Source organism: Anopheles maculipalpis, chromosome 3RL (genome assembly GCF_943734695.1).
Source record: "Anopheles maculipalpis chromosome 3RL, idAnoMacuDA_375_x, whole genome shotgun sequence".
Taxonomy (NCBI): domain Eukaryota; kingdom Metazoa; phylum Arthropoda; class Insecta; order Diptera; family Culicidae; genus Anopheles; species Anopheles maculipalpis.
The window spans coordinates 15,106,259-15,133,302 of record NC_064872.1 but is presented as its reverse complement, the minus strand read 5'-3'; the positions used below and the strand labels follow the sequence as shown (position 1 = coordinate 15,133,302).

Genomic DNA, 27,044 nt, shown 5'->3' with positions numbered 1-27,044 from the left:
GTTCTCTGTGGCTAAATGAAGAGAGGGGTTTATTAAATATTGTTTCCACCCTGTTTAGATCTCATCGTGAATGGAGGAGGCAACGAAGCGACAGCGTTCCTAAGGAAGATGATCAACGCAAGAAATCTCGGTATTCAGTTTCCGTCCGTTGTACCGGTTGGTACAGGACTGGCACTGCTTAAGGTACGCATAGGATTTGTTTGGTAGCGAAATCGAGAGGTACCGGGAGACCTCATCACTCAAGTGTTTGTGAGCAGTTATCCTCCACTCTTTAAAAAAGAGCTACTTTACACAACATTCATTAAACGCATGTGCTGTTTTAAACCACGGATCTTAACTTTATTCTCCTTTCAGCAAAACGAAATCAGCCGACACAATCAAACGGGCCAGAGCGGCCGCCGGAAACAGTCCTGCCCAAGTCGAACACCTGTGGAAGGTAACTCTCCCAACTCATCGCTCGACAACAACGGAGTCAGCGGAGGAGGACCGGCTATAAAACACTCCACCGGCAAGAGTACAACCTCTGGCAATGTGTTGTTCCGTGTGGCGGAGCATTCGAGCTCTGCGAAAACTGGCGGTGGAGCAGCTCGGTCCGAAACGAACAGTATCGCATCCGGCAACAGCAGTCCACTGCTAATACTTCCCAAACCCATGACACCAGGACAAATACAACAGCAGCAGCAGCAACAGCAACAGCAGCAGCAACAGCAGCAACAGCAACAACAAAACTCACAACAAAAGGACATGTCCTGTACGAACTGCGGTACGACGACTACCACCATCTGGCGGCGGAATGTGCGCGGTGAGATGGTTTGTAACGCGTGCGGGTTATATTTTAAGCTGCACGGCGTCAACCGACCGCATACGATGCGCCGTGATACAATCCACACGCGACGACGGCGCCCTAAGGGTGACAAAAGTTCACGAAGGAGTAAGTATTTGGGGAATAGTAGTCCGGAAGATCCTTTTTTTGTCTACAGTCTGGATGGATATTAATCTATGGCGTGGGGTATGGCTTTACATTGCAGAATCCGTCAAGCAGGATAATGGAGACATCGTGGACAATGGCGTGGAAACGGCTGTTGATCTACAAACCCTGCAAAACCATATAAAAGCATTGCAAGAAGCTGCCCGCAGTACACCACCCAACTTAACCATGCCAAATGTAAGACTTCTTCGCATTCTTCGTTCACTCGACAAGACCATGCATCGTGCCGATTTTAATGCAATTTCTGTACCCTTTTGCAGGCCTTCCAACATTATCTGCGTGCGACGCAAAACTTTGATGCGAACGGTAGTGGCGAGCTGCTGGTGGGCGATGGTGGCGACGACAGTGGGCCCGAGAATGATCTGGACTCCTGCAACCTGCCACTCAATCTAGTGGCGACCCAGCTCGGTAGTGATTCCTCGCAGCACTGACGGAAGCTTCCGACGGGGCAGTTGCAGCGCCCGGCAGCAACAGGCGACCAAAATTCTAAACCCTTGCCACGGCGGCCTCTGAACGGGACCGCCAGGAAGGGAAACCGCTCGACGAAGGCAGCAGGCACGCCGGCGGTATTATCCTGTGAGAAGAAAGGAGTGATCTAGAACGGGAGTTTGAGTGTTGGATTGGTAGCTTGAGCCAACGCTACCTAGAACTACTAATATTATCAGCTAGAAACTGCAAAACTGCGCTCTCCTACCTTTAACTAGTGCTGCTCTAACGGCAACTATACAACCATTACTTAGCTGCTACGTTAGCGCGCGCCCACAGACCATGGCAAAAATACCCCGCAAAAATACTCGTTTATTGAGGAGAAGTGTCACACTGTGCACGTGAAACTTCTGTGGAAAGCTGGAAATTAAAATTTTGCAAACAAGACGTGACAACAAGAGGGGAAAGTACGAAGCAAATTCGATCGGCAACTGAAATACTCCATTAGTGACGTCCGTTTTATGATTATATATAGAGAGAGTGAGTTAGAGTGCTAGAGAGTGGTGCCTGTGGATGGAACAGCACAGAAAAAAAGGGAAATTCGGAAGAAACGAAGGACGCAGAGAGAAAAAGAGCGAGAATTGACCGTTGATTGATAATTATTATACTAGAGGACAGTATTTATTACCTTTTAACGAAAACAAATCCTAGACCAGGACAATATTATTGATACAATTTAAGGGTATGCAGAGATGCGGGCTGCAGCCACACCACAGCTACACGCGCACGCAATTACACGCGAAAAACAAAGAGACTAACCTAACAAGCAACAAAACGCACGCGCTCACTTGGGCACCTTACAGCGAGTAGCAGAAGGCGCTAGATAGAAGCGTCCTCGTACTCAAAAGCGCGGCAAGAAACATAAGCAATAATGATTGAACGACCCCGGCGTCATCTTAAAGCGTGCTACGTTCTACTACTACGGCACCAACCTAAAGGGCAGCGCATGTATAGAATCGTAAGGTACTAGTGTTTTTAAGTGTCAGTTTTTACATACTCCGTGACGAGTACGAGTACGAGTTAAGGAGCGTGAACCGCCCTCCCTAGAATCCTACTTGCATGGTACATATACTTACATTTAGATATTACTTTCATTTTAACGTCATTTTAATCATACTTGAGCATTAGATTTTAAGTGCGAGGGATTGTTCCGATTTAAAGAAACGAGTGCTTGGACGAACGAGGAGCAAAATGGTCCAGCAACTCCTGAGCGAGAAACATAATATTACTTACTGTTTGTGATTGGAAATTAATTTAACAGATTGTTTTAACCCGATAATCTTCCGTTTGTGTGCAGTTTATGTTCTCTTTTTTTACATTTATTTTTTGTGAGTTGCCGGCAAAGATTCAGCTCTCACCTTTATACGTCAATTTTTTGCTACTTATCACCGCTCTTCATCTTACTGTGGGACAAAAAAAACTTGTTTGATGCTCGCATAGGGAAATAGGGAGCAAGCAAAACAAACGAAAAACAAACCAATTGTGATACGATACGATGTGTTGTGCGTTGGAGGGAACGAAAGGAAGGAAAACACTTTAACAAACACACACACACAACAACAAAAACACACACATAGACATACTCATACACGAGCGCAGCGCCGTGAAAACTCCGGTGTGAAAAAGAAAATCAAAATTAAATAGGAATTCAATATATGGCCCAATAAGTATCAGGCAGGCGTGCCAGTGGGCGCGTAAATTATGCGTTACAAAATGGCATTAAAAAAGGCAAAAAAGTAATTAGTAGCACGATAATCGTAGAAAGGAATCTCTCCAATTAGAGTAAAACACGCGTAACTGGCGCAGAATGTTAAAAGTACCCATCTCGAAAACAGTTGAAAGTTGGTTTTACTGCAGCTTAAAACTCTTACTTACGACAAACAGAAGCTCTTTTCTTGTAGCTTCTTTTTATAGTGTACGGATAGAAGCAGATCACCTTTTTTTGTTTCTGTATGCTTGCTTCTTCTGCTTAAGCAACGGTAGGAAACAAGCTGCAAGTACAGCACAACTCTGGACTTAATTAGATTTCTAACTCTTGGTAGGTATAGGATCAATAGTAGTAGCGCGTGGCTTGTTCTTAGTAGCGGGCGAACGTGTAACTTATCGATTTTATTTTATCCCATGGTCCCCCGCTTAGGACTCTCGGTGTTGTTTTTGACAAAGATTTGAACAGGCAAACAGTATTTAGTAAGGTAAGAGATATTGAGACGGAGTGAAACAGTATCCATGACGCCAGCAACCAAAACCATACCGGAACAGTAACAGCCATTTGACAAATGATCCGTCCGTTGATCCACTTATGCATAATAGCTTGGAATTTCGAACCATTCATTTTTTGTTTTGCATAGAAGGACTCGAACACTGTAATGACTTGAGATAGATTTAAATTTTCCTTCACCATACAAACCCATCAGGAGGAATTCTAGGACGTCTAGTCGAACAGCCAATTCTGTACTTTTTCGTTGGGGCAGTGATAAATGGCATTAGCAATCCACACCGGTCCCTCTTCCATGCATCCACACAAACCAAGAGTTCTGCGGGCACCGCAAAAACCCATCAATCCGATCCGTCATTGTGACACGTTGTGTGTACTTATTTTTCGCAAATTCAGCGTTCAGCGCCATTTTCCCACGTCCCTTTACCGATGGTTACCACTATTTAAGTTTTCGCCTTTTCCTCCCGAACTTCATTTCACATTAATTTCACAAATAAGTCATAGGTACGTATTGTGTTGTGCATGTCCCCATGACAAGCTTATTTTAAAGTAAAACCATTTTCCATGCTTTTTTGTATGTATCGAACGAAAAGTAAACTCCAAGGTTTAATAGAAGAAATACCCGTAAGCTTTAAAGAAAAGCGTGATGCCATTGGGTTGTGGCAGTTTAGGAGAGGCAGCACTAAATGTAATGCTCTACAATCACCACACAAACACAAACACAATGCGCTCACACTTTCCCACAATGCTAAACGAAACGGCCAGTTACTGTGTTATAGAACGCAATCCAAAAGCAGCTTAGAACAGACGTCAGAACGAAGATGTATGTTGAAGGGCGCAAAACGTAACGGGATCTCCAATTCCAACTTCACCATCTCTAAGTGCAGGACGTGGTTGTGTTGTGAATGGCGCCAAATGAAGCGGACGAAGGAGAATGCTTAACCAGTTGTTTACCAGTTTTTTTTTAATACGATACACCGTGAAAGGAAGCCTATTTCCTATTGCATAGTTAGTTCGTAAGTTACGCATTGATCGGGATACATAAGTACGAGACAGAGTGAGAGAGTGCAAGAGTAAGGGAAGAACGATTGCGTCAGTAATGTTAAGAAATAGTGTGCATAGAGGAGAACTTTTTCTAGTTCCGTTCACACACAGCGGACCAATAACGCACCGCTTTGCGTAAAGTTTTGTTGTTTCCTTTTTGTATCTGATTTTAAATATTGACACTTGTGCATTGCTCGTCCAATTTCCTCAAAGAACCACAAACATTCTATCCCGCAAATCGTGTTTAGACTTTGTTTTTTGGATTTACTGTTCTTACTGCTAGTGTGGCGATTTGTACTAAAATTGTTCTAAAACAGGATAATCACATTTTAAAAAAACTTTTTTCTATGTTTGGAAGATCGTGAGGACGAGCTATTTGGCGCATAAAGTGTGCATTAAAAGAGGGCTAATTTTAATCGGGTTTTATGAGTTGGCCCTGTTTCCTAAAGAGTCATTCAACGAACCAGCGGCATGTGTTTTATATACAACTTCCATCTTGGAATTTTTCCAGGTCAGAGAACAAGAAAAAATCGCTGTTCATATCTTTCACGAACTCATCCTTGTAGAAATCACTCCAAGTAACCTCAGCAGTGTTTAATGAATTTTTGTGGATAAACCTCTTTCGGAGGAACCTATTCAATCATGTTGTAGCCAAGGTGGAGAAATATCTGGCCATCAAGGCCCAAGGCCTGCAGAATAAGACTTTTAAGGGACTGCAAGTTCCAACTAGCAGTTGATAGCCCTCCCGTGAAATCGTTCTTGTATTTGTTTAATGCACACGCTTTAACCAGCAAAGGAGGAATACAACCAGAATCCATAAAGCAAACAGCAAAACAAAACTTTTGTAATTAGTTTCCCCGTAAGTAACGTCCCCTACCATGTGTGCGTGCTTTTTGTTTATAAACTAATTGGCCAAATGACTAACAAACTTAGCACTATATTATTTGCCAAGCGATCTCCAAGTTCTTCATGTACGAGAGCTTCAACAAGCATGATGCTCCTCCTACCCAATCTCTCAACGGTTAGGTTTCATCCCATTTCGTTTTAAAAAAATATTCTTCATGAGCTTTTTCCCATGTTAACTTAATCAAGCTCATCATCGTCATCAGACAGAGGACAGAAGGCGACCTAGCGATGCGCAAATGTTTTGCAACCGAGTTAAGATAATTTCGTAACAAGGCAGTATTGTTTTGAGCTTAGAGGGAACCGGCCGGGCCACACCAAGTATGCAGGTGTGGGGAACCAATTTCATGACTTATTACGCGCACATAGGCATCTCATCCCCTCCATCCATTACTAAGCAACTGCATACTTACAGAGCGGCATGGAAAACCCACAGGGAAACTATTTTGTAAGATTATGTTTAATAGCGATGTGCAAAAAACCCTTTTAAAAAAACATTTAGGCAGCGCAGTTTTACTTAAAAAGTGTACTAAACGAGGCGATTTTTTTGAAAACAGTTGCTTCACATGTGTTTCCTGTGCAGAAGAACAACGTGAAGGTACCACATGCTTTTTTTTTTGTTTTTAAATGTAAGCTTAAGGTTAGCGTGTTTACGTCGACATCTCGCTGTCCAGTATAGGCGCGAGAAAACAGCCTTCCCATCTCCATACAAAAATTCATGTTCATTCGCCGGCCGTGTGCATGTATTTATTTGTTAGATATTTTAAAAACGTAAAAGGGCATAACACTAACCTACCATTACGCGGGCGACCGAAATGGACGACAAACGCTGGCAGTTCATGTCCAGCAAATCACGGAAGAGTTTGAGTTTAAGCCCTGCTCCTCGCTAACACAGAATTGTGAAACATAGTGTGTCCTGTCCTGTGTGTTTCCCGTGGACTTTTGGTTTAATTCTGTTTAGTAATTTAAGTAGACAAAAGTATTCCCTCCCTCCGTGCCCGGCATTATTACCAAGAAGAGAGTTCCGAACCGATGCATCATTTTGTTTATAGTTTCAGCAAGATTTCGTTCGTTTCATTATGATAGTAATGTAACTGTAATAAGCTTCCAATACTGTATTGAACCTTCTTTTTTTTTTTTTGTAAAATCATCAACCATCAACCCCACTTCTAGTTTGGCCCCGTTCGTGTAAATGGACGCGGATGAGATTGTGAATAAATGAGATTAACAAGGCGTAGAACGGTAGGCAAAGCACTTGTGCGAAGAAACAAAGAATTTAAACCATGATATAAATAGGAAACCTAGGCTAACGAGCGTGAGATAGAGGTGAAACGAAAAAACTCAAAACAACCCTTCTACAAATGACCCTGCTTCTCGGTTGAAAAGCATACTCAGTTAGTTGCCACACTCACTGAGTAGCTGATCTGCTGCTACCACTACTTACTTTGTATAATGTGCTTCGTGTCTGTTTCTGTAGGTATTATTTGGCGCATGTGGCGCAAATATCGATCTTTTTTTAATTCGCTCTGTTCAATAGTATTTAGTGTGCTTCGCGTCCATAGTGCGAATGTGAAGTGCGCGAGCAAAGTGTCGGCACAGCACTACTGCTACACAACTATTACTACTACACTGCTGCTGCGCGAAGTTACGATAAGTTTAAGGGAAATTTATCTTTTAATTGCTACCCCTCACAAAGCGAACAACAATCCCGCATATCCTTAACCCCTTTCCACGCATACACATACAAACACACACCTACATTTGGTCCCATTTCCTCCCCACTTCTTATCCCTTCCCGCACACTTGTCCTACTTACTTACTCGTTAGTGTAACTATTATGGATTATTTTATTAATATTATTTTTATCGTTTTTTTTAGTAAGAAAAGCGTATTTTTTTGCAAAAAATATAAACAAGTTTTTAATTGAAGTGTTGATGTTTTCCTTTCTCGCTTTCAAGTTTGTGTTTCTGGGTTTGTAATTCTTTTTTATTTGTTTTTAATATTTTTATTACCTTTTTCCGTGTTTTTTTCTTTAGTAATTAACTTCTCGTTGCAGGATTTACATTCATTATATTTTTTTTTTAATTTAAATATACAGTGTCGAAAAAAAAAAAACAAAAAGCACATTGCGTCAAACGGTCGGACTTGTTTAATATTTAGATTTGAAAGTATTTTTGTTCTATAACTTTTTCTCTCCCTACTATGAGAGGGAATCAATTGGTGACAAAAATTTGCTGTTACCCGTGTAGTAACGGATGTCATTTTTGAAAAATGGACTGATAATAATATTTCATGCGATAGCCCTGTGTCCTATCGATATGCTGAACTATCCTTTTTTTCAATTCAGACTACCTTTGACCGAAACGGATGAGGACATTTTCTTGCTTTTAAATAAAGACGAGCAATTTTATAAGATTCATTCAGATTCAAGTTCCAGACCATCAAACTCTGTTGTAGCATTCTTCTATTGCAGCAAAAATTAGCCGAAACAAAACCGAGGCTTAAAAACGTCCTCCTTTTTCACACTAGCCATCGATTGGTTACTAGACTCTAGTAACTCTATGGCCTCTAGTTGCCAGTCCAAACAGCGCCAAGAGGACTGTTGATTGTTCATAACATTCACGGACTAGCAGAGAATAAGTCAGTGCAACGTTCCTGGAAGATCGTTGCAAGACTTATTGGTATCACGTTGGACAGTCAGTCCTCACTGCGGAGGAATGTCTAGGGCTTTATTGATTGAGACAGCAAGCAGCCTTCTAAGCAGTCAAGAATATCTTAAAGAAGATTCAGATTGTCATACAAAACTCGTTGTCCTTGTCAGAGACGATGTTATCCATGTGCCAATCACACAAAATGTCCGTTTGTAAAAATATCGCTTTGATCGTAAGCTTCGTCGTATGTTCAGAGATCGAAAAGAAGACTTCCACTTGATAGATTGTTTTGGTCTTTCAACCGCTTTCGGAAGACCGTATTAAATAATTTTGTCGTTAAGGCGGAATCGGAAGGCGGAAGAACACTCATGAGAAGAGATGGCAATATTTATCAGAATTCTTATTCGTTGCAGCGTTCAAGTTATTGGAATTTACTTGTCTGTGCAAATGTTAGCATGTGTCTATTCGAGAACTCCACCAAGCCATCAAGAATCTTTTATCGACCACTACCTACTCGCTGACAACATATCATTCGTGATTGTTTTGTGAGGATCGTCATCCCTAGTGGTCTTATGAGGACATCCCGATCACAGCTCTCGATTTTTTGTGGTGTTACTGTCGATTTACTGCAAGTTCACGGCAACAGATACGCACTTTGTCAACAAATGTCCCAAATGTCCATCTAAGTTGCAGTCGATTGATCAGAAATATTCTGCTTTTATTAATTTAAACAATTAATAAACAATAAAATTAATTATAAATAAATAAATAATTTAAACAATTATTGCTATAAGCCTGGATTTTTCCACAATTTCACGCATTATTTCAATAACATGAAAAAAAAAAGAAAAACTCACTTAAAGATAACACTAACCCTGAAAAGTAAGTTTGAATGTACAACAGGACGATCTTACTGTTTTGGTCCGATAATGTATATTGCAAACTCTAAAACAACAAATGTCGGACAATTCAAATTCGAAAACAAAATATAAAATCAAATTCCTAGGGGAGCAAACAAAAAACAAAAAACAAAAAGAAACTAATAAGAGAAAAATACAGATAGAAAGAGGAAAACCACGGAAACATGTGATCTACTAATGGCTTTTTGCGACTGACTGATGAGGAAAAGAAAAGGTGCACAAAACAGATTCACATATTAATACTAAAGAAATCAAACAAGGAGCAAGAGAAAAAGGGATAAAACCACGCAACGGAGAAGGCAATTGGCGGGCAATCATTGGCGGGCGACGCGTGCAATTGTGAGTGCATCAATGAGAAATTAAACAATCACATAACTTAACAATTGTTTTTATTTAAGCTAAATATTAGGATTACGGGAAGGGTTGAAAGGTTAGAGGTTAGACAACAAGAACAAAAAAAAAACTTTCCTTCTCTTCCACCACTAGAGTTACTAATATTTTTTAAAGAAGCAAAAACAGTAATCCGCTAAGCTAAGCTAAAAAGGTAAGCGAACGTTTAAACTTTAGGCGATACGTTTAAAGAAAGGGAGAGAGAGAGAGAGGGTTGAAAATTGAACTTATTAAAGCAAGAACAACAAGAAAATGAGGGAAAAAGTGAAACACACACATATTATATTTATACACAACTACGGTAAGCGGAAAAAGCGCCTGAACGAATGCAAGCATTAATGCATTACAAGTAAAAATTTCAGATTTTCAAAATCTACAATATATTATTAAACATAGAGGTGGTTGAATTGTGCAAGTGAGTAGAGGGGTGGGGAAAAAATGAAGAGAAAAAAATTAAGCAAGAGCAATTACTGAAAAATAGGAGAGTAGTGTGAGCCGAAACATAAAGGTGAAAAAGTACTAAACAAAAAAAAAACAAAATGAAAAATGCTTCAATTTTTGCACGAATGCCTTAAACATGTGTACATAAAGGAAAGAAGAATGGGGAGAAAACAAGGACAGACAACAAAATACAACTATTTAAAGGAGAACAGAACAAACAACAAAAACGTACAACTTGATCTCGAATAGATGCAAAACAGACGATTAAAAAGATGGAAAAAAGGAAAAAAAACAGAAATAAAAACATAATTAACACAAGAGAAAGAAACATTAGACAACACTATTAAAATAAAAGGACATAGAAAGCCATCAAAAAAGCCATAGAAAGCAATAGGGGGAACACATATGCGTGCTGTAGTGACTGATGTAGTGGTTCGAATTCAGAAAATCAGGTGACTTATTAGAGAGCCTGCCAGCCCTTAAGAAAAACCGATCTGCTGCTCTTCTGCTTCCTCTACCAATATACAACCTCCTCTCCCAACGAACTGTATAGGAACAGCCTACGGGAGGAGGAGCCTTTTGGAGAGCCACTAACCGTGTCGTCATGTAAGGAAGCACCAATAAAGGTAGTATTTTCACACGTTTAAATCTTCGTAGAAGTACGCGTGAGAGAGCTCCGGACTGCTCACTACACATTTCTTTATCCTTGTATACCTTACCGAGCGCCTAAAGTTAGGCAAGTGCACCCACAAAAGGCTCCAGTTTTTAAATCTTCCCTACGAGACGAGAGGAAACAAGAGTGACTCATGTACTCCTTTACTTAACACGCTCAAGCCCATGAAGGAGAAAGATTAATTTGTAAGAGTTGAATGAAATTCATGTTTCTTTGTCCTAACACACATCGAACAAATGTTATGTTTGCCATACCAAAACACACCAACAAACATGCGCCAGGACTTGCAAAGGACACACAAACACACACACTCACACATTATTCCTAAGGACGAAGTTCTACGTTGTCACGCTTGTACTAGGTACCAAAACGAAACGAAGTCCCTCGGAAAAAAGGGTTAAAATTCTGGGCAAATTTACAAAGTAATATTAGTTTTTTAGGAGCTTTCTTCAACACAAGAGGAAGTAAAAATAGTTGCATAAAATCACTGAAAAAAAAAGTACACAACAAATCTAGAAACCAAAAGCAAATCCTTGCAATTGATCGTGCCGACGGGGATAAGATGGCGAGAAGAAGTAAAGTTTAAAAAAACTGCTAAAAGCACTTCCCACAAGCAAAAACTCACACACATACACAAGCTGGAAACCAGAAAACTACTTACAACTAGTGATACAACGTTTAAGCAGCAATGCAAGCCACCAGTAGTAGCGCGAAGGCATTAAAAGTTAGTGAGAGATGCAAAAACAAAACAAACAAAAAACAACCTATATTACCAATCAATCCATTATATATTTGCTAAACTCGATGAAAAGAAGAAGTTATTGAAATGCTACAGAAAAGAAAGAGAAAAAGAAATGCAAACATTTAAAGAAAAACGCATAAAGCGAAGTGACAAATGCATTAAAAAGGAATGAACAAACAAAAAGAAAAGAACTAGAAACACACATACACTTACACACAAGAGTAACATAAAAGTATAAGAAACCGAAATGCGATAGGATTTAACAAATATTTTTTTATGAATAAAAATTGCAAAAATCAACTCCTAGTGCTGCTTTTGTGATCTGTTACTTACCATATCCGGTGCAACAAATGCTTCGATGGACTCTATTAATGCCATTATTTCTGATGGACGTATCAATGCCATTATTTCATTACAACTTCCTTGGTCCTACCACGCCTTCGCTGCAGTGGCGTATTTAGCATTTCTAGGGCCCTAATCGGAGTGGAAATTGGGTCCCTCTATCACATGGAATCTATGTTTGTTAAGTTTCCGATTTTTGCTACCCTTGTGAAGCCATCTAATTGGATTTAGAACTCGGAATGCTGCTGGCGGAATGTTCCGGGAGTTTTTACATACAACCCCCATCCCTCCACCCCATTTTCCCTTAAGTGATAACATCGTGGCGTCGCATTTAGCAAGGTCAGCATAAGATCAGCCTCTCATATTTGTTTTCGTTCCAACTTTGCGATGTAATGCAACAACTGTAATGTGCAACTGTCAACTCAAATCAGAATGATTTTGAAAATGTTCCATTCCTACCCCTTAAATGTTACTTATGGAAAATACCAGTTTTCTTGCAAAACCCTTAATCAATCGGATACAAATAAGTAGTTGAAAATATTTTAAAAGTTTTCACATAACTTTAGACACGCATATGCTCCCAAAATAAATTTTAAATGCACTTCGCCTTCAAACCGGAATCATAAAAACAAACAAAATTTCACGAAACGTCACACAACGATCACCCAGCCATGACCGGCTTGACCGACCAGTGTGTTTTGTTTTCAACAGCTGTCGAAATATCTGGCCCAAATTTCGTGACGCTCATTCACTTTCCACGTTTAGCTTTCCCGACTTCCAATTCTATTCCCGCACACAATCTGGCTTCCCGGGACCATTTATAGTACGCCGTTTGTCGGTTCGAAGGCTGTTTGTGAGGCGGTGGGGACGCGCGGTGTGCGGTGGAACAATTGCGTCGAATGTGTTTTAGCTGTGCACTTCCGCGGTAGTGGTCGTGGTGTTCCACAGCTAATCACGGTGCGTAAGAGTGAGCGAGACGAAGCTAAACGCCCACCCCACGATAGCCATAGGGTGGTGCAGGGTAGATAAGGCTCGCAGCAGCAGCACCGCGCACCGCATTACACCACTGTTCCTGGGAGAGCTGTACGGTTTTACATCATCTCTCTCTCTCACAAGCGCGTGCATTAACGTTCCGGGTAGACATGTTCCGGGCACGCAAACAGCTTGGCAAGCGGCAAACGGCGGACAGTGGCAACGGTTTCCGTCCGAAGAAGTTCCGGACGGACCAGCAGGTACCAACGATCGACGATGGACAGAGTGCGAGCTCCACGGACGGTGCCGTACCGGACGGGGCTGATGGTGCAGCGGTAGGTGGCAACGAGTGGGACGGTGACGACGCAACCGCTAACATGAGCAAGTACGCGCGACGCATTGTGCGCGGACAGACGGGCAATGTTTTGCTCGATTGTGAAATCCCTCGCTACGGTACTCCGGTGGAACGGAAGCGCTGCCGGAAGGCGGGTGACTTTGTGATTGGGTACGAGCTGGGCACGAGTCCGGGCGTGCCGCAAACGCAATATCTGGCCCGCAAACAGGGCAGCAACGAGTTCTATCTACTGAAGGTAAATGGGGGGAAGGGAAGGGGAATGGGGAGGAATCGTTAATTAGGTTAAGTCAGTGGAGAGCTAACTGTTGTTTTGTTGCTGTTGCAGATTCTCAGCTTCGATCCAGAAACGGAAATCGTAGACAAAGAAACGTTACAGGGCAAGGTGTTGCTGCACAACGAGTTTACGCTGCTCTCGATGTTGGACGATCTGGATGGTGTAATTCATCAGCACGGATTTTTTAGCGATTATGCGTTCGAGGAGCGTCAAATCGAGCGGGACGACGGTACGGTAGAATCGATCTATACCGGCCGTATCCGGCGTCGACTAATTCTCGTGCTGGACTGTGTTCATGCGCACGAATTCTGTGACGAATCATCCGCGTACATTAGCCTTCAGCGTCACATCTCGGTTGCGCGGCTTAGCGAGCGGAAAGCGCTGAAACTGTTCTACGAGGTGGTAAAGGTGGTCGAGCAGCTGCACGCCCGTAACATCATCCACCGGGATCTAAAGCTGAACAATATTGTGCTCGATCGGCGTACGGGACGCATCATACTGACCAACTTCTTCCTCGGCAAACATCTCATCAACGAGCAGGAATGTTTGTACGATCAGCGTGGCAGTCCGGCGTACATATCGCCCGACGTACTCGGCGGTAAACCATACCGTGGCAAACCGTCCGATATGTGGGCACTTGGCGTTATTCTGTACACGATTGTGTACGGAAAGTTTCCCTTTTTGGACACTACACCGTCGGCGTTGTTTCGCAAAATTCGAGAAGCGGATTATACCATTCCGAGGTAGTAAATCGAAACGCGCCGAATGTTGAGATGCAGCAAAATTTTAACACAAAACACTTCCTTTTTTTAGCGGTTTCAACACGTCACAAGAGACGAAAACGCTCATCAAGCGTATGCTGACCCTTAACCCGGACGAGCGCTTAACTGCCTGGGAAGTGCGTACCGAGCTGGAGCAGATACTTCGGCGTGTCCGACGGCCGCGCACGAACTGTGATCAGCTCGTACCAGAACTAGCCGATGTGGAGCCTTCGCTTACGGGCGATAAACTTCCACCCGCTGATCAATCGATCCCAACCGGGAAAGAAACCGTTGGAAGTTCTTCCACCGTTGAACCTATGGATGTGGATCCGATCGTAAATGGTTCAGAAAAGACGTTCGTAAACCCTTCGCCCAAGTTCGATCTAAGCACAGAACAATTTTCCCGCATCCTTGAAGCGACCGTCAATCAGCGCCGTACGGAGGAATGCTCCAAAGCGAAGGGCGAGCGAACGTATAAGGTGAAGACGACGACGTACCGGTTCACTCCCAGCAACGTGGCGTGTCAGGTTCACCGGCAGCAGAATGCTGCTGGGGATGCTGTTTTGGTTGGTGGACAAAATACGGCTCCACTAGCGGATCAGCAATCGGCGATGGGTGGAAGGCGCCCGAGCACGACCACGGCGGGTGGCGTTGATCAGGCGCTGGTGTCCGGTGGTGCGGGAAGGAATTGGAGTCGGTTCAATTTTAACTTGAATCTGCAGTATACTGCAAGCTCGTACAACAGTGCGGCCAGGGCAGTAGCGGCGGCCATCGCTGCCGTGCATAGTGTCGGTAAGTATTCTTACGGGATAGTATTATTTTACTGGCTCTTTCGGTTTTCGGACCTCTATCGTTAGCTTGCGATCGTTGTTCAGCCTGTAAAATGGCTGTTTAATATATCCCATGTTAAAACTGGGTCGTCTATGCGAGGCGCTAGCATAGAGAGATCTATATTTTAATTTTATCCGCTGCTGGATAGTTGTGTTTGGAGTTTGACATCAGCCTGTAATCTGTACAACATGTTTCAATATTTTTGTTCCTATAGGAACATCAAGCGCTGTAAATCGTACTCGGACGGAAAGAACTCGCAACGATCCGAACGGGAACGGTCCAAACGCTACAACCGCCGATCGCCCATCATTGCCCCGACTCGTTAGCGTTAGCCAAACTGTCCGTATGGTAAGATCTGCCGGCGGATCACAACAGCAACAACCAGCGTCTCCACAACCATTGCTCATTAACGCTTCGGACGCCAATGGTGGGCCCGCCACGATCAATACGGAGCCAATCGCTGTAGATCAACAGGCAAACCGACCATCGCTGGCATCACTACCCCCAGCGGCACAGCGTTTGTACGCCATCATGAACTACATATCGCTCAACAACAGCCGTCAACCGGCGGCAGTTGGTAACACTCGATCGACCATGACATTGGCCACATCAACTGCACCAGCGTCCGCTCATACTGCACCACTCGCCGAGCACGATCCGACGCTCGGGCTCGACTTTAACGGTGTCATTACGCCGGAAATTGCGGACAAGATTGTCGCTTACCTGATCGTTAACTTGCGCAGTCTCGACTGGGTGGCGAACGTGTTCCGTTCGCTCGATGGTGCTGCGAATGATCCCGAGCTGCGGGTGAACAATTTGCTCGAGTTATTGCGTCAGCTCGGTGTGCGGATGGAGGCGTGCAACGGGCAGATTGTGATCCGTGCCGAGCAGACACGCGAACGGCTGCAGTTCCTTAGTTTGCTGTTGCGGATCGCCGGCTATAATGATAAGTACTTTCACCAACGGTCTTCTTAGGTTGCAGCAGATTAGATGTTAGGCTAGCTTCAATGATGGGGTGGGGGAGGGGGGAAGATTTGGGCTTCTCCCACGTGCACGCACTGATGAGTTTTTTTTTGTTCTTCTTTATTTTATTCGTTCGGGGTATAGGAATCATTTAATCGCAACAAACAGTACTAGATAAGAAGGGAGAAAGAGGACAGTAGTAGGGAGAGAGAATGGCGGATTGCTTCTTCTATTAGCAGACAGACAGGCCGGTAGCTAGTGAAAACTTTGGACTTTTCCTCCCCCATAATATCTCACTCATTAATACGTTCTTTTCTTGACTGACTGACTAAACGCGTTAGCACATTATTAGAGGTCTATTTTCGTGGTAGAGTGGTTCGATATATCCACTACTTTAGGGCGCTAGAATGCTCGATTGCGCCACTCTATGAGGGCGTTGAACTCTGATGAATTTATTTGCTGGAATACAGGATCATCGATCGTCCGGTTTTGTTGTGGTATGCGATCGGTCGCCTACGTACGATGGCGGCTGGTTGATTGATTGCTTTACGATTTAATAAAAATAATCAAATTTATATATTTTATTTTATTGTAAAAAACACCGTCAAACAAAATGGAAAAAAAAATAATTATGCTTTATATACATTCGACCTTGTGGGGGCCAGTGTTTGTGTTTACATCCGATGGATTTGTCGCATAAATCAACATTGTGAAATAGCTTGCTACACCATAAGGTGCAATATGCGTGAATGTTGCAACATGTAGTGTAAATAATTCTTTTGTTGCGTTGATTTCCTTGGGAAGACATCATATTGATGACTCAATCGCTTTGTTATGTGGTTCTGTACGTTGGTGATCAGGTAGTAAAGGCAAAAGTCAAATATGTAGCTTTCAGGAAAGGAATTCGCAGCAACTTATTAGTCATTTTGGAATTCAGATTAGGTTAAAGATAGTACAAGGTTGTTCTGTCTAGATGTGTCTGAGGACTTAAAAAACTGGACTACAAATTTTTCAAAAGAAAAAGGCTCATTTATTCCTCACTTTATTGAGGCAAGGTCTCCAGGGAGCACTCGAGCTCACTACTCCACAATACTTACATACATACGTCGAGTTATTGCAAAATGCTTCCACTGGTAAGTAAATTTCGCAATATTTCTTTCTTCAATATCAACCTAAAAACTAAACCATTTTAATAATATTGCTTTTGTATATTTGAACCAACCGAAAATACCGAAAAAAGTCTCATTTTGCTTTGCTCTCTACCTAAATTATTAACGAAGAGAGATAGATCCCTCAAAGAAGAATACCGTTTAAAGATAAGATGTATGTCGATGTGACGCTGCAAACAAACGCTTCAACCCGCAACCTTAATACCTTAACCCGAACACGATCGTCGATTCGTATTGTGCGTATTTCATTAACAAAACATTTAAGCGTCTTCCTCAATTGTCATCATTTAGCTCAGCGTAACACCAGCCCCCGTACCGACGGTAGTTTCCATCGATCGGAAGCCAGCTTCAGTTAACCCACTCACCAACCGTTGGAATGATTCGAGTTCACGGAAACCATCCGGAAGCAACACAAAGGCACATCCTCCACCTCCGGCACCGGTTAGTTTACTGGCAAACCCACACCGTTCGGCGATGGCGAATATGGATTCCAAAGCCGGATGACTAACACCCAGCGAACGTAGTAAATTGTTGTTGATGCTGACCAGTGTGCTAATCCTTTCGTGCACTGAGTCTGAATCATCATCCTCAGATTCAAACAGTGCGATCGCTTCATCCACAACGCCACCCATCGCTTCCAACATCGGTTCAATCGTTCGTGGGAATAGTTCCCGCCGTTTGGCCGCAATTGCGACAAGCTTTGCCGTACTGCGGCTAACGCCTGTGTCAACGATAAGTACATGCACCGGACGGTGAAGTTTGATGACTTTGTCCACACCGGTACCACGTCGGAAACGAACCAATCCGCCATTGGTTGCTATCTCGTTATCGATTCCTGACGGTTTCACGTGCATTATGATCTCCGAATCGAAAGACCACTGATAGATCTTCTTCAGCACGTCCTGGTTCATCGAGGTAGGATTGAGGCTAAATTGTCGCTTGAGAACTCGTGACAGTTGATACGCTCCAGCTGCTAAGCAAACGCCATAACTAGCGGAACTTCCCAACCCCGCTCCGATACTCATTTCCGAATGAAGCGAAATCTGGAAACCACCAGCACCGACGCATGATCTATCGATCGATTGGATGCCTTGCGAGCGAAGAACTCGATTAAGGATGTACAGAGTGGAACCGAGTGACATCCTTTCTTTCGAAGTTATGTCCGCGAGAGAAGGCATCGGATCCTGTACAAAGCGTACGAAGGGAAAATCTCCCGCCGAGCGTAATTGCTCCAAAAAAGTATCCGGTTGAAGCGTTGCGTTGCAGTCAATTTCACGGAGAAACTCATCAAACAGGTCAAGCGTAAGGGAGGCAGTGAATGGAATCGAACGGAACTCGATGATCAGTATGGGTGAAGATGAAGACTCGAGAGTGGTATACGTGAGGTAGGTACGCAGTCCAATCGAACCAGCAATAGCCGGATGGCCGTACACGACGGAATGTTCCCCGTGAAGGATCACTTTCCCTGGTGCGGAAATGTCGAATCGTTGGACGATTGTTTGTTCCGTCATGATGCTTGCACAGTTGGTAAGATTTCGGCTGGTTCAAATATAACGAATAGAAACCCTGATTTAAGGACCACTCTCACCGCCCCACTGTTCCGGGGTGTAGGTTTTCTGCGAGAAAGCGTGAATCGTTTTCAGTTCCTCTTCCAGGGCCGCGTTTACGAGCCTGCCGATAGGGAGGACATTAATACGCATGTCGCAAGAAGGCACTCTTGGCGGACCTTACCTGTGTCGTTGAAGCAGAGGTTTGCCTTGGAATTGGGAGGATACTACTACGACACGAAATTTTCCACCGCAACCATCGGATTCATCGACCACTTCCTGCAAGGAAACAAATGAAAATAATATAAATCGTTTATTAATATTACTGTTATTGCCGCCAAAAAAACTGAGCGAGGCATTAAAATGGATGACTTAGATATGACAAGGAAGGATTGACGACGTCACAACGACAGGACATAAAACAATGCTGCTTTTTCTGGATGTCTATAGGCCATAAAGATGCATTTGTATCTTGAGGACGTTTACTCATACGCTAAACGATTTGAGAGTTTCTTTACCGAGGGCTTTTCTTATGTTTTGAGGTTGTTTTTGGTAGTCACAAAAATTCACAGTTCAGTGGAGAATATTGCTGTTTTGGTACACGCGATGGACACGATGGGCTCAGAAACATAGGAAAACAAGGTTCTCAGGGAATATCCTAGCTAAATATTGTTTCTTAGTCAGTATTTTATAAAAAAAAAAACTTGAGGAACGTCCCTTTAATAGTTCGTTGAAACCTCCTTGGAGCGATGATTTTGAACCTTTCTTCTAAATGAAACAAATGGAATGATTTTTTTCTCCAACTTTATTTACTTCATCTTACTCTCTTTTTATGGCTATCTTTAGATGGCTGATCGCTTTCCGCTTGATCGCTACAGAACTGTCTGTAGTTAAAGTATAGATAAAAAAGCACAAAATGTCCACAGCTGTACGCCGATATGAGAAGTGGATAGAGAAATGGAAGATGTGCTGGTGGAGCGAGACAAAGGAAGGCTACCAACAGCAACACTTGGCCCAGTAGTGATAGATAGAACAGTGTCACAAAGACACTTCCGGCGGATTGATTTGTGATGAAGCCTTCTGGAAGAAGTCCTCGTAGATGAAGTACATCGTACGATGGTTTTTGATTTTTGTTCGACGATTTTGTTTCCCGCACTGTCCGAAGTAGGGTTAGACTGATAAGGGTAAGACCCACAAAAGCCCCTGTGAGACCATCCTTGTGAAGTAGGGGCAGCATGCTGAAGGTGGCCAACTGCAGAAACCAACAGGAAACGAGTGGTTCCATTGGAAGAAGCAATGTCGCTGGGAGGGCTGCAAGTAGAATCGATTTTTCATGCACTTGGAAGCTAAATAGGAAGAATCCAAGTGCTGTTACGACGAGTGAATAAAGGAAGCTTCTGGGGGTGTGATTTTTCTGCAGAAGAAGATGCAATCCACTTGGTAGGACAGCCAGCAAGGTGCAAATTAGACAGACGAACGCCATCGTTGTGTTTGGGACATTTCTGGAAGGGAAATTAAATTTTTAGACTGAAAATTGGTTTGTTCCCATGTCGTTTACTTACCTTAGCTTAACGAACACGTTCACCACACACCACACGTTGGAAACTTTGTCTTCGAAAACGCCGCGGGCTACAGGGAATATACGGTGCACCAGCTGTCCAACGGCGTCCAAGGAACTCAACCAAGGAAACCAGATTATGATAAATGATAGCAGAACGGTTGTACCGAGCAACGTCAGCTTTCTCACGCCCATCAAGAAGCGTAGACCGAAGGTGAGAGAATTGTCCGAAGTGTTGGTGAAACAGTCGCGCAGAAGGTAGAAAAAGAATGGCAACGCGTGGTACAGCTCCATTTGCTTGTAATTTAGGGCGAAACAGAATAGCACCGCTCCTACGAGTGTTCGTGCCTGTACGATGGCCACTACGGCTAGCGCACACAAGGCAAGTGACGCATTGTTGTACTGGAAATGACCGTTATCGATGAGGATTTGTCCCGGAAACAGGACAGCCAGCGTGAGAGCAAGCCACCGATCCTCGAGCTTTGCCATTCGTCTCAATATCGTGTACGTGGCGTACAGAATCGCTGGAATGTACAGGAACGCATCGACCAGCAGAACCGTGTTCCGCATAAATTGTTTATGCTCATCCGTGTTGATCCCACGGGACATGTGCAGGGCGACGAAAGACTTATTGTGCCAGCGGTGTGCCCACAAACCAACCAGATAGCTATGATAAGCGGTCAGCGGTGGATAGTCCAATCCCCAGTACAGCAAATCATTGTCCGACGTGTTCCGGTACCAATCGCTCACCGGAAGATTTACCGTCACCTCTTGCCAGTGTCGTTGCGCCTCAAAGTCTCCGTACATCGGCGGTTTGTTTTGGCCAGAGTAAGAGTGTAGCGAAACGGTTGCACGTAGAAACAAACCGGCCGCCACAATCACTAACCACGGCATTTCGGTCTTTACGTCCATTTTCCCGGGGGTGTCCGGTATCACTTGAACCGAACAACGAAACAGTTCCAACGCGGCGGGTACACAAACACAGAAGCACACAAGCGCGATCGTTGATTGTTTTTTGTTTGACAGCTAGCCGCGGATTCACGGCCGGAATGCGCGAAGATGATCGGAGAGAAAGTTTCTACACACGCTAACCTCCCACCCCAAAACACCCATGATCGTTCACTTACCACATGAGTTGCTTCCAGCTTTTCTACCAGCTTCTGCCGGATGTATTCCTCTGTGTGGCCGGACATGGTGGCGGTCGATTTCAGCGATAGAAAATAATAAAAGATGATGAGAAATACGGATTATTTACTTGAGAAAGAAGAATTTCAATGCAAGGGAGAAAAGAGGGTTGCTGTCACCTTTGGTGTTTACGTTTTTTTGACAATTGTAAATGTAACTGTCAAAGGGCGCGTTTCGTTGGTGGTTCGCATCGATCTCCCTAGCGGTATATCAAGTGATTTTCTCAGAACCAAATGAAAAACTGTTTTCTTTCGATTTGTATCTCTTATTTTATTAGAGCAGTATTTTTTGTTATTTAAAATGTTATAATTTTTTTAAGGTTATATGCATGAAAGTTTCTAAATAACAGCTTATTTAAAATTGAATAAACAGGCGAAACTAAGCTCTTCCTACCGATCCACAAGCAGTCAGACCAACTCCGACTGTTTGTTGCGAGACTCCTGGACAATTGAATTGACTCATCGGTGTTACTATCTGGCATTAGCCTATACGTCCCGCCCAGATCGATGCTCGACGTAGAGGATCGACGTTCCCGATTTGGCGTCTTTGATCCGTTTTTATACATATGCCGTGAATATAATGTTGTTTGTGGTGGTCACAAAACCGGACATGCGGTGGTTTGCAATCTTCTCTCTGTTAATTTATTTCTGCGTTTATTCATGTATTGTGAATCCTGTTTTGTTACGTCCTTCTTCCTTCTTCGTCTGTTTAGTTTAAACATGAATAAAAAAACTTGAACTATAAGTACAATACCTTTTTCAGCTTCTAATAAGAAACGTAACTCCATCACATTACATGGTGTTCTGTGTCGATCACACAATTATTGGTTGTGCTAGAAGCACGGGAATTTAAAATAATAATTTTGTAAATTAATTGCCGTAAAATTCATGATGTCTGAAACAAGCTGTAGACTCTGTTTAGGCGAGGTGCATCCCGACGATCGAGGCTCTTCCATACTGGAAGCTTTATTTCGGAGTGCGATTGATCGCGTGTTTTCGTTTAAGGTAAGCACATAGTTACCTTATTTGTGTAGAAAAATAATAAATAAATTATTTCTACCCAAATAATTATTTATTTTCTTTATTTTTAGATAAAGCACGATGAAAACTTACCTATACACACATGTAACGATTGTTCGCAGCAAGTATGGGACTTCTATAGTTACAGCCAGTTGGTGCAAAAGAACCAAAACACATTGGAGCAGAGACTGTTGCAGGATAGCGAAGCCTCTAACTCCACCGAAAAAAGCGAGGGTACTCCATTGCATCCTATCGATCCTGAGGAAATTAAGCAAGAAACTATAACATCCGACGAGGAATCGGAAACAACACCCACAGTACCCAATCGTGTGCCAGATGTTTGTGATTTACTTCCCTCTATCAAAACGGAACCAACTGACCCTTTGGAGGGAGTTGTAAATACGCCTAATGAAGTTGTGGTAAAATCGGAACCCAATATAAATTATGTGGAAGAGAATATGGAAGTAGCTCAGGCCTTAGAAAATGCAACCGTTTCGGAAATAGCACCAACGTACGATTCTGTAGCCATTAAAGAAAGTGATGGAAGTGATCCGGAAGATGAAAATGACGGTGGTGATGGTGACGATGATGGTGATGAATCTAAACCTGCGTCAACGGAGGAGACTGTGTCGAGTTCGGGTTGTAAAAACTTGATCGAAAAGATGCGAGAACGTATTCGGGAGCGTATCGCTGCTAATAAGGCAATCTATCGCTGTGACATCTGCGATAGAACCTACCCTAACGAGCGCTATTTGAAAACACACAATTCCGTGGTGCATGCGCCATACGCACGCAGAAAACCTTGGTATCCGTGCGATATCTGCAATCGATCATTTTCGCAGCAAGCGCTACTCCACAACCACCGTAAAACGCATGTCGCCGTAACACAATCTTCCCCCACAGTTGCTTCGACGGCAGATACGGACCCCTTAACGAATCCCACTATCGATCAATACGCGTATCGATGTAGCGCGTGTCCTAAAACCTTTTCCTGCCACAAGAGCCTCCGTACGCACGTGGATGTAATGCATCCGCACATGGCACGTGCACCGAAAATGTATTCGTGCGATCAGTGCGATCGTACGTTTGATGAGTGTAAAAAGTTGAACAAACACCGTCGGGTGCACAAGTTCCAACAGTGTACGGTGTGCAAGAAGCAGCTCCTGAAGCAAAACATCCGCCAGCATCTGCTCGCCCATCAGGGTGAATACCGGTGTCAGCTGTGCAGCAAGAAGCTTTCGTGCAGCAAAAGTTTAAAACGACACCTCGAAACGGTACATGCGAGTGCGGCCGAACGACTTGATCGGCCTTATTCTTGCTCGACGTGTACGCGCACGTTTCGCCATATTTCTCAGCTGCAGAACCATCGGCATTATCATGTCATGCAGCGATGTCCAATTTGTGACAAAACCGTCAGAAAGTCGCTACTTTACGAGCATATGGCGGCGCACAGAGGTGCTTTCCGGTGTAAGCCGTGCGATAAATTGTTCTCATCCAAGCTGGGGTGGAAAATTCACTCAAAACAGAAACACGGCCAGGTGGTGTAAAAGGGTTGGCGCAGTTTCTGTCTTCTTCCTCCTCTTAGTTGGCTCTAGAAACCCGATTGGTTGTGGCAGGCCGTTACTGTATCCCTTGACTTGATTTTTTCCGTGCCTGGATAGTTCTGGATGATGCGATAACGGTGCCGGTCTTCATACGGCAGAACCGGGGTTCAAATCCCATCCGGACCGTTCCCCCGTAATGAGGACTGACTATCCAACTACGTGGCCAGTGTGGCCTAGTAGGTAATTAAGCCAAGAATAAGAAGAAGAAGAATTAGAAGAACGAAGAACAGAAAAGGAAAGGAAAAAGGAATAGTTCTTCATTGGTTGTTTTGTTGATTTAACTGTGCGTCCAAAATAAGAAAACAAAACTCTGATCGCTAACAATCAAACGCACATCAACAAAATATTGTAACATGTTTGCTCTGTACAATTAAAAGTACGATCAGGAGGTGAAAAAACGATCCAAAAATATACTAAAAAATATACTAAAGAAAGCAAATAGAATATGAAATAAAAGTGAAATAAAAAAAAACCCTTTTTGAACTTAAATAAGGAAAATAAACTCCATACTAACAAACCAATCAGAGTCATATGAATGACAAGGTAAAACCTTTACAATTTTATAATTTAGGTAAGGTATAATCCTATCAAATTTTATCGTATTCAATTAATGTAAAAAGGAGGGAACGATTTCAATAATTCTGCATTAAAAAAAACCCACTAAAACCCCCATGCCGAAACGTGCAATGGTTTTGTTTTTGTATGATCGGGAACTTTTTAAAGATGGATGATTGTTTCGCGCCGGGATGAAAATGAAAATCGAAAATCACCCGGCACCGTTGCGTTTGTGCTATTTGATTTTTTTTTGTACCGATTTCAGAACACACCGGATCGGTCACGTGGTTCATAAAAATCCTTTGGGAATCCTCTTATACTAAGCCTCGAATGTGACATGAAATCACAATCGTAGTAAGCGGGCAACGAACAATAAAGCAATAATCGCTGAAAGTGGAGCGAGAGAGATAGAGAAAGAGAAAGAGATGGAGGAAGGTTTCTCATGCATGGCAGCTAGATGAATGACTATTTCGTGGTAGCTACTGTATGGTAGAGCCGATCGCAATCGAGCTTACCTAAAACGGGTTGCATTATTCACGGCCGGAAGCTAATCCATCGGAAACGTTTCCGACTGAAAGGCGTGGTGCTTTGGTGTGCCCCGTCGTTTAAGGCAAGCCGCCAACGGACGTGTAACACGTGGAAAGGTAGTTCCGTTCGACAGTCGAATGACTACGGTTTTTTTTATGTTCGGCCCTGTTTTTTCTTACCAGCCGGAAGATTGAAATCGAATGCAACAATTGTGTTGTTACAAAGAGATAAATTATCTTGCTATGGGGTGAATATTTTAAAAAGTTTATCTTTTTATCTGCTGAACTAAAATAGAATACTCTCGCAGTATTATACAGCCCCACACAACGTAAAATTTCCTTATACAATGTTGCCTGTAAACTCATAATTAATTAAAGAAAAACCTTACAACCCTTATATACCTGGTACACTGATTTTTAAACATTCGCTAGGGGAAAAAATGATGAATCAATTTTGAATTTGAGCTGATTTTGAAAAGTTTAAAGCCTTGCATACAAATATGTATACTTTTTTCATGCTAGAAATTGCATTCAAGTAGGAAAGAATGTTAAAGTTCAACATTAAAGTTCAAATATTAAAGTTTAAAATTTCAGAACAGATTTACTTTATTTTTAAAAATTAGTCAAATTGCCTAAAAATTTCTTCATAAATTATGAAGATTGTGACAAATTTTTTCACTGTTATTTTGTCTAATTTATTTACTGTAAATCTTTATGTTTACAACATAGATTAATGTTCGATTAAGCCCATTTTTACTGCATTCTACGGTCTTAATAAATTATTAAAAAAGCGTAACTTTCCTCAAGACTACTGAGCTTTTTGTGTAACAAGTCAAATCATAAAATACTAGGCGTCTCCATCGTAGACATTCTTTTCATTTTCAGCTATTTTAGTTCATGAATTTAGTAATTTTAAATTCGATGTTTTTCATCAATCTTTCTACCTGTTGACCTGGTAAAAGAGGTGACACTGATTTTCTCGAGGCAGGACCAGTATTCCAACACCAATCGTACCTTTTCCCAGGCAGTGCGTCCAGACTGTCTTGACGATCGATGGCTGACGTGAGTAAGTAGGTCGTTAAGTCAAAAGGACAATCTATTTATCGAAGGTTTATGGTTGGATTAATTATGGGGAACACTTAAGTTTTTTGCGTCAATGTGCCCTTCATCTTTATCTTGTGGTTTGATGGATTATGCTGACATCTTTGACAAAATTTAAGAGTATATTATTGTAAATCTATTTAGAAATATATTTTCAATTTTCGCTATTTTTGTGTACAATCTTTTCTTGAAAGCGCCTAATTTTTTTAGGATGTTTAATAAAAGAAGAAACAGTTTTACCCAGTGCACGTGCTACGTAGAGCATCATAAAGTTATGAAGACTTTCGATGGTATTTTATGGTTCGCACTTAAAGCCAATATTACTAGAAATGTGTAATAAAACACACATTCTCCCTACTATCTTTCCGTTGTCCAACACACGCCTCAATCGTACGAATTTCAATTTATTTGTAATCTCTATTTGCTGCCAAAAGGCAACAAATCGGATTAATCTGGCCACAGTAACTCAGTTGGTTCAATTTTTTTTCCTATTTTTTTTCGTATTTTCTTCCGCAAATAGATCACTAAATGGCACTGTATAAGCTGCATAAAAGCAAAAAAAAAAAAAACAGGCCCAACAGTATACAAATATTTTCTCACACTTGTGCCACGCTGCCGTGTTGTGTTTATATGTGTGTTTCGTTTTATAAATTCCGGCACAGTCAGCCTTCATCGCGCCAGCTTCATTTCCGTTTTGCACGAAACGGGCTTACGTATGCACATATCGAGTCGTCGGTATCAGTTTGTCGATAGCGCCAGTTGGTAAAATGGACAAACAAATCATGCCACTTTACAAACACAGAAACACACACTCACACGAGCTGTAAA

General features: G+C 42.5%; 6 protein-coding genes across 6 annotated transcripts in view; 3 read left to right on the top strand and 3 right to left on the bottom strand.

Annotated features, from left to right (window-relative positions):
• LOC126564149 (box A-binding factor-like) overlaps window positions 1–1,472 on the top strand; it is a 203,606-nt gene extending 202,134 nt beyond the window's left edge. The window contains exons 5-8 of the mRNA XM_050221096.1: window positions 59–183; window positions 355–931; window positions 1,029–1,165; window positions 1,249–1,472. Coding sequence (XP_050077053.1) covers window positions 59–183; window positions 355–931; window positions 1,029–1,165; window positions 1,249–1,419 — 1,010 coding nt within the window. The 3' untranslated portion in view covers window positions 1,420–1,472. The remainder of the gene's footprint in view (window positions 1–58; window positions 184–354; window positions 932–1,028; window positions 1,166–1,248) is intronic.
• Window positions 1–21,539, bottom strand: part of LOC126565704 (bolA-like protein 2) — a 139,518-nt gene extending 117,979 nt beyond the window's left edge. The window contains exons 1-3 of the mRNA XM_050222907.1: window positions 21,353–21,539; window positions 18,852–18,946; window positions 18,676–18,791 (exon numbers count right to left, since the gene is read on the bottom strand). Coding sequence (XP_050078864.1) covers window positions 18,692–18,791; window positions 18,852–18,946; window positions 21,353–21,418 — 261 coding nt within the window. The 5' untranslated portion in view covers window positions 21,419–21,539 and the 3' untranslated portion in view covers window positions 18,676–18,691. The remainder of the gene's footprint in view (window positions 1–18,675; window positions 18,792–18,851; window positions 18,947–21,352) is intronic.
• On the top strand, window positions 12,892–15,963 carry LOC126564114 (serine/threonine-protein kinase par-1-like). Its single transcript, XM_050221048.1, has 5 exons — window positions 12,892–13,102; window positions 13,181–13,357; window positions 13,448–14,139; window positions 14,210–14,949; window positions 15,203–15,963. The coding sequence occupies exons 1-5, from the start codon at window positions 12,938–12,940 to the stop codon at window positions 15,961–15,963; spliced, it is 2,535 nt and encodes an 844-aa protein (XP_050077005.1). The 5' UTR covers window positions 12,892–12,937.
• LOC126564784 (uncharacterized) lies at window positions 17,408–18,680 on the bottom strand. The gene has a single exon (XM_050221890.1). It carries the CDS (start codon window positions 18,629–18,631, stop codon window positions 17,408–17,410), a length of 1,224 nt encoding a protein of 407 aa, XP_050077847.1. The 5' UTR covers window positions 18,632–18,680.
• On the bottom strand, window positions 19,482–21,166 carry LOC126565929 (probable dolichyl pyrophosphate Man9GlcNAc2 alpha-1,3-glucosyltransferase). The gene is made up of 2 exons (XM_050223131.1): window positions 20,230–21,166; window positions 19,482–20,169 (listed from the first exon to the last, which is right to left on the bottom strand). Exons 1-2 carry the CDS (start codon window positions 21,135–21,137, stop codon window positions 19,482–19,484), a joined length of 1,596 nt encoding a protein of 531 aa, XP_050079088.1. The 5' UTR covers window positions 21,138–21,166.
• A 758-nt stretch (window positions 21,540–22,297) lies between the features above and the next one.
• LOC126564491 (zinc finger protein 600) lies at window positions 22,298–23,976 on the top strand. The gene is made up of 2 exons (XM_050221553.1): window positions 22,298–22,414; window positions 22,501–23,976. The coding sequence occupies exons 1-2, from the start codon at window positions 22,298–22,300 to the stop codon at window positions 23,974–23,976; spliced, it is 1,593 nt and encodes a 530-aa protein (XP_050077510.1).
• Window positions 23,977–27,044: the final 3,068 nt, after the last annotated feature.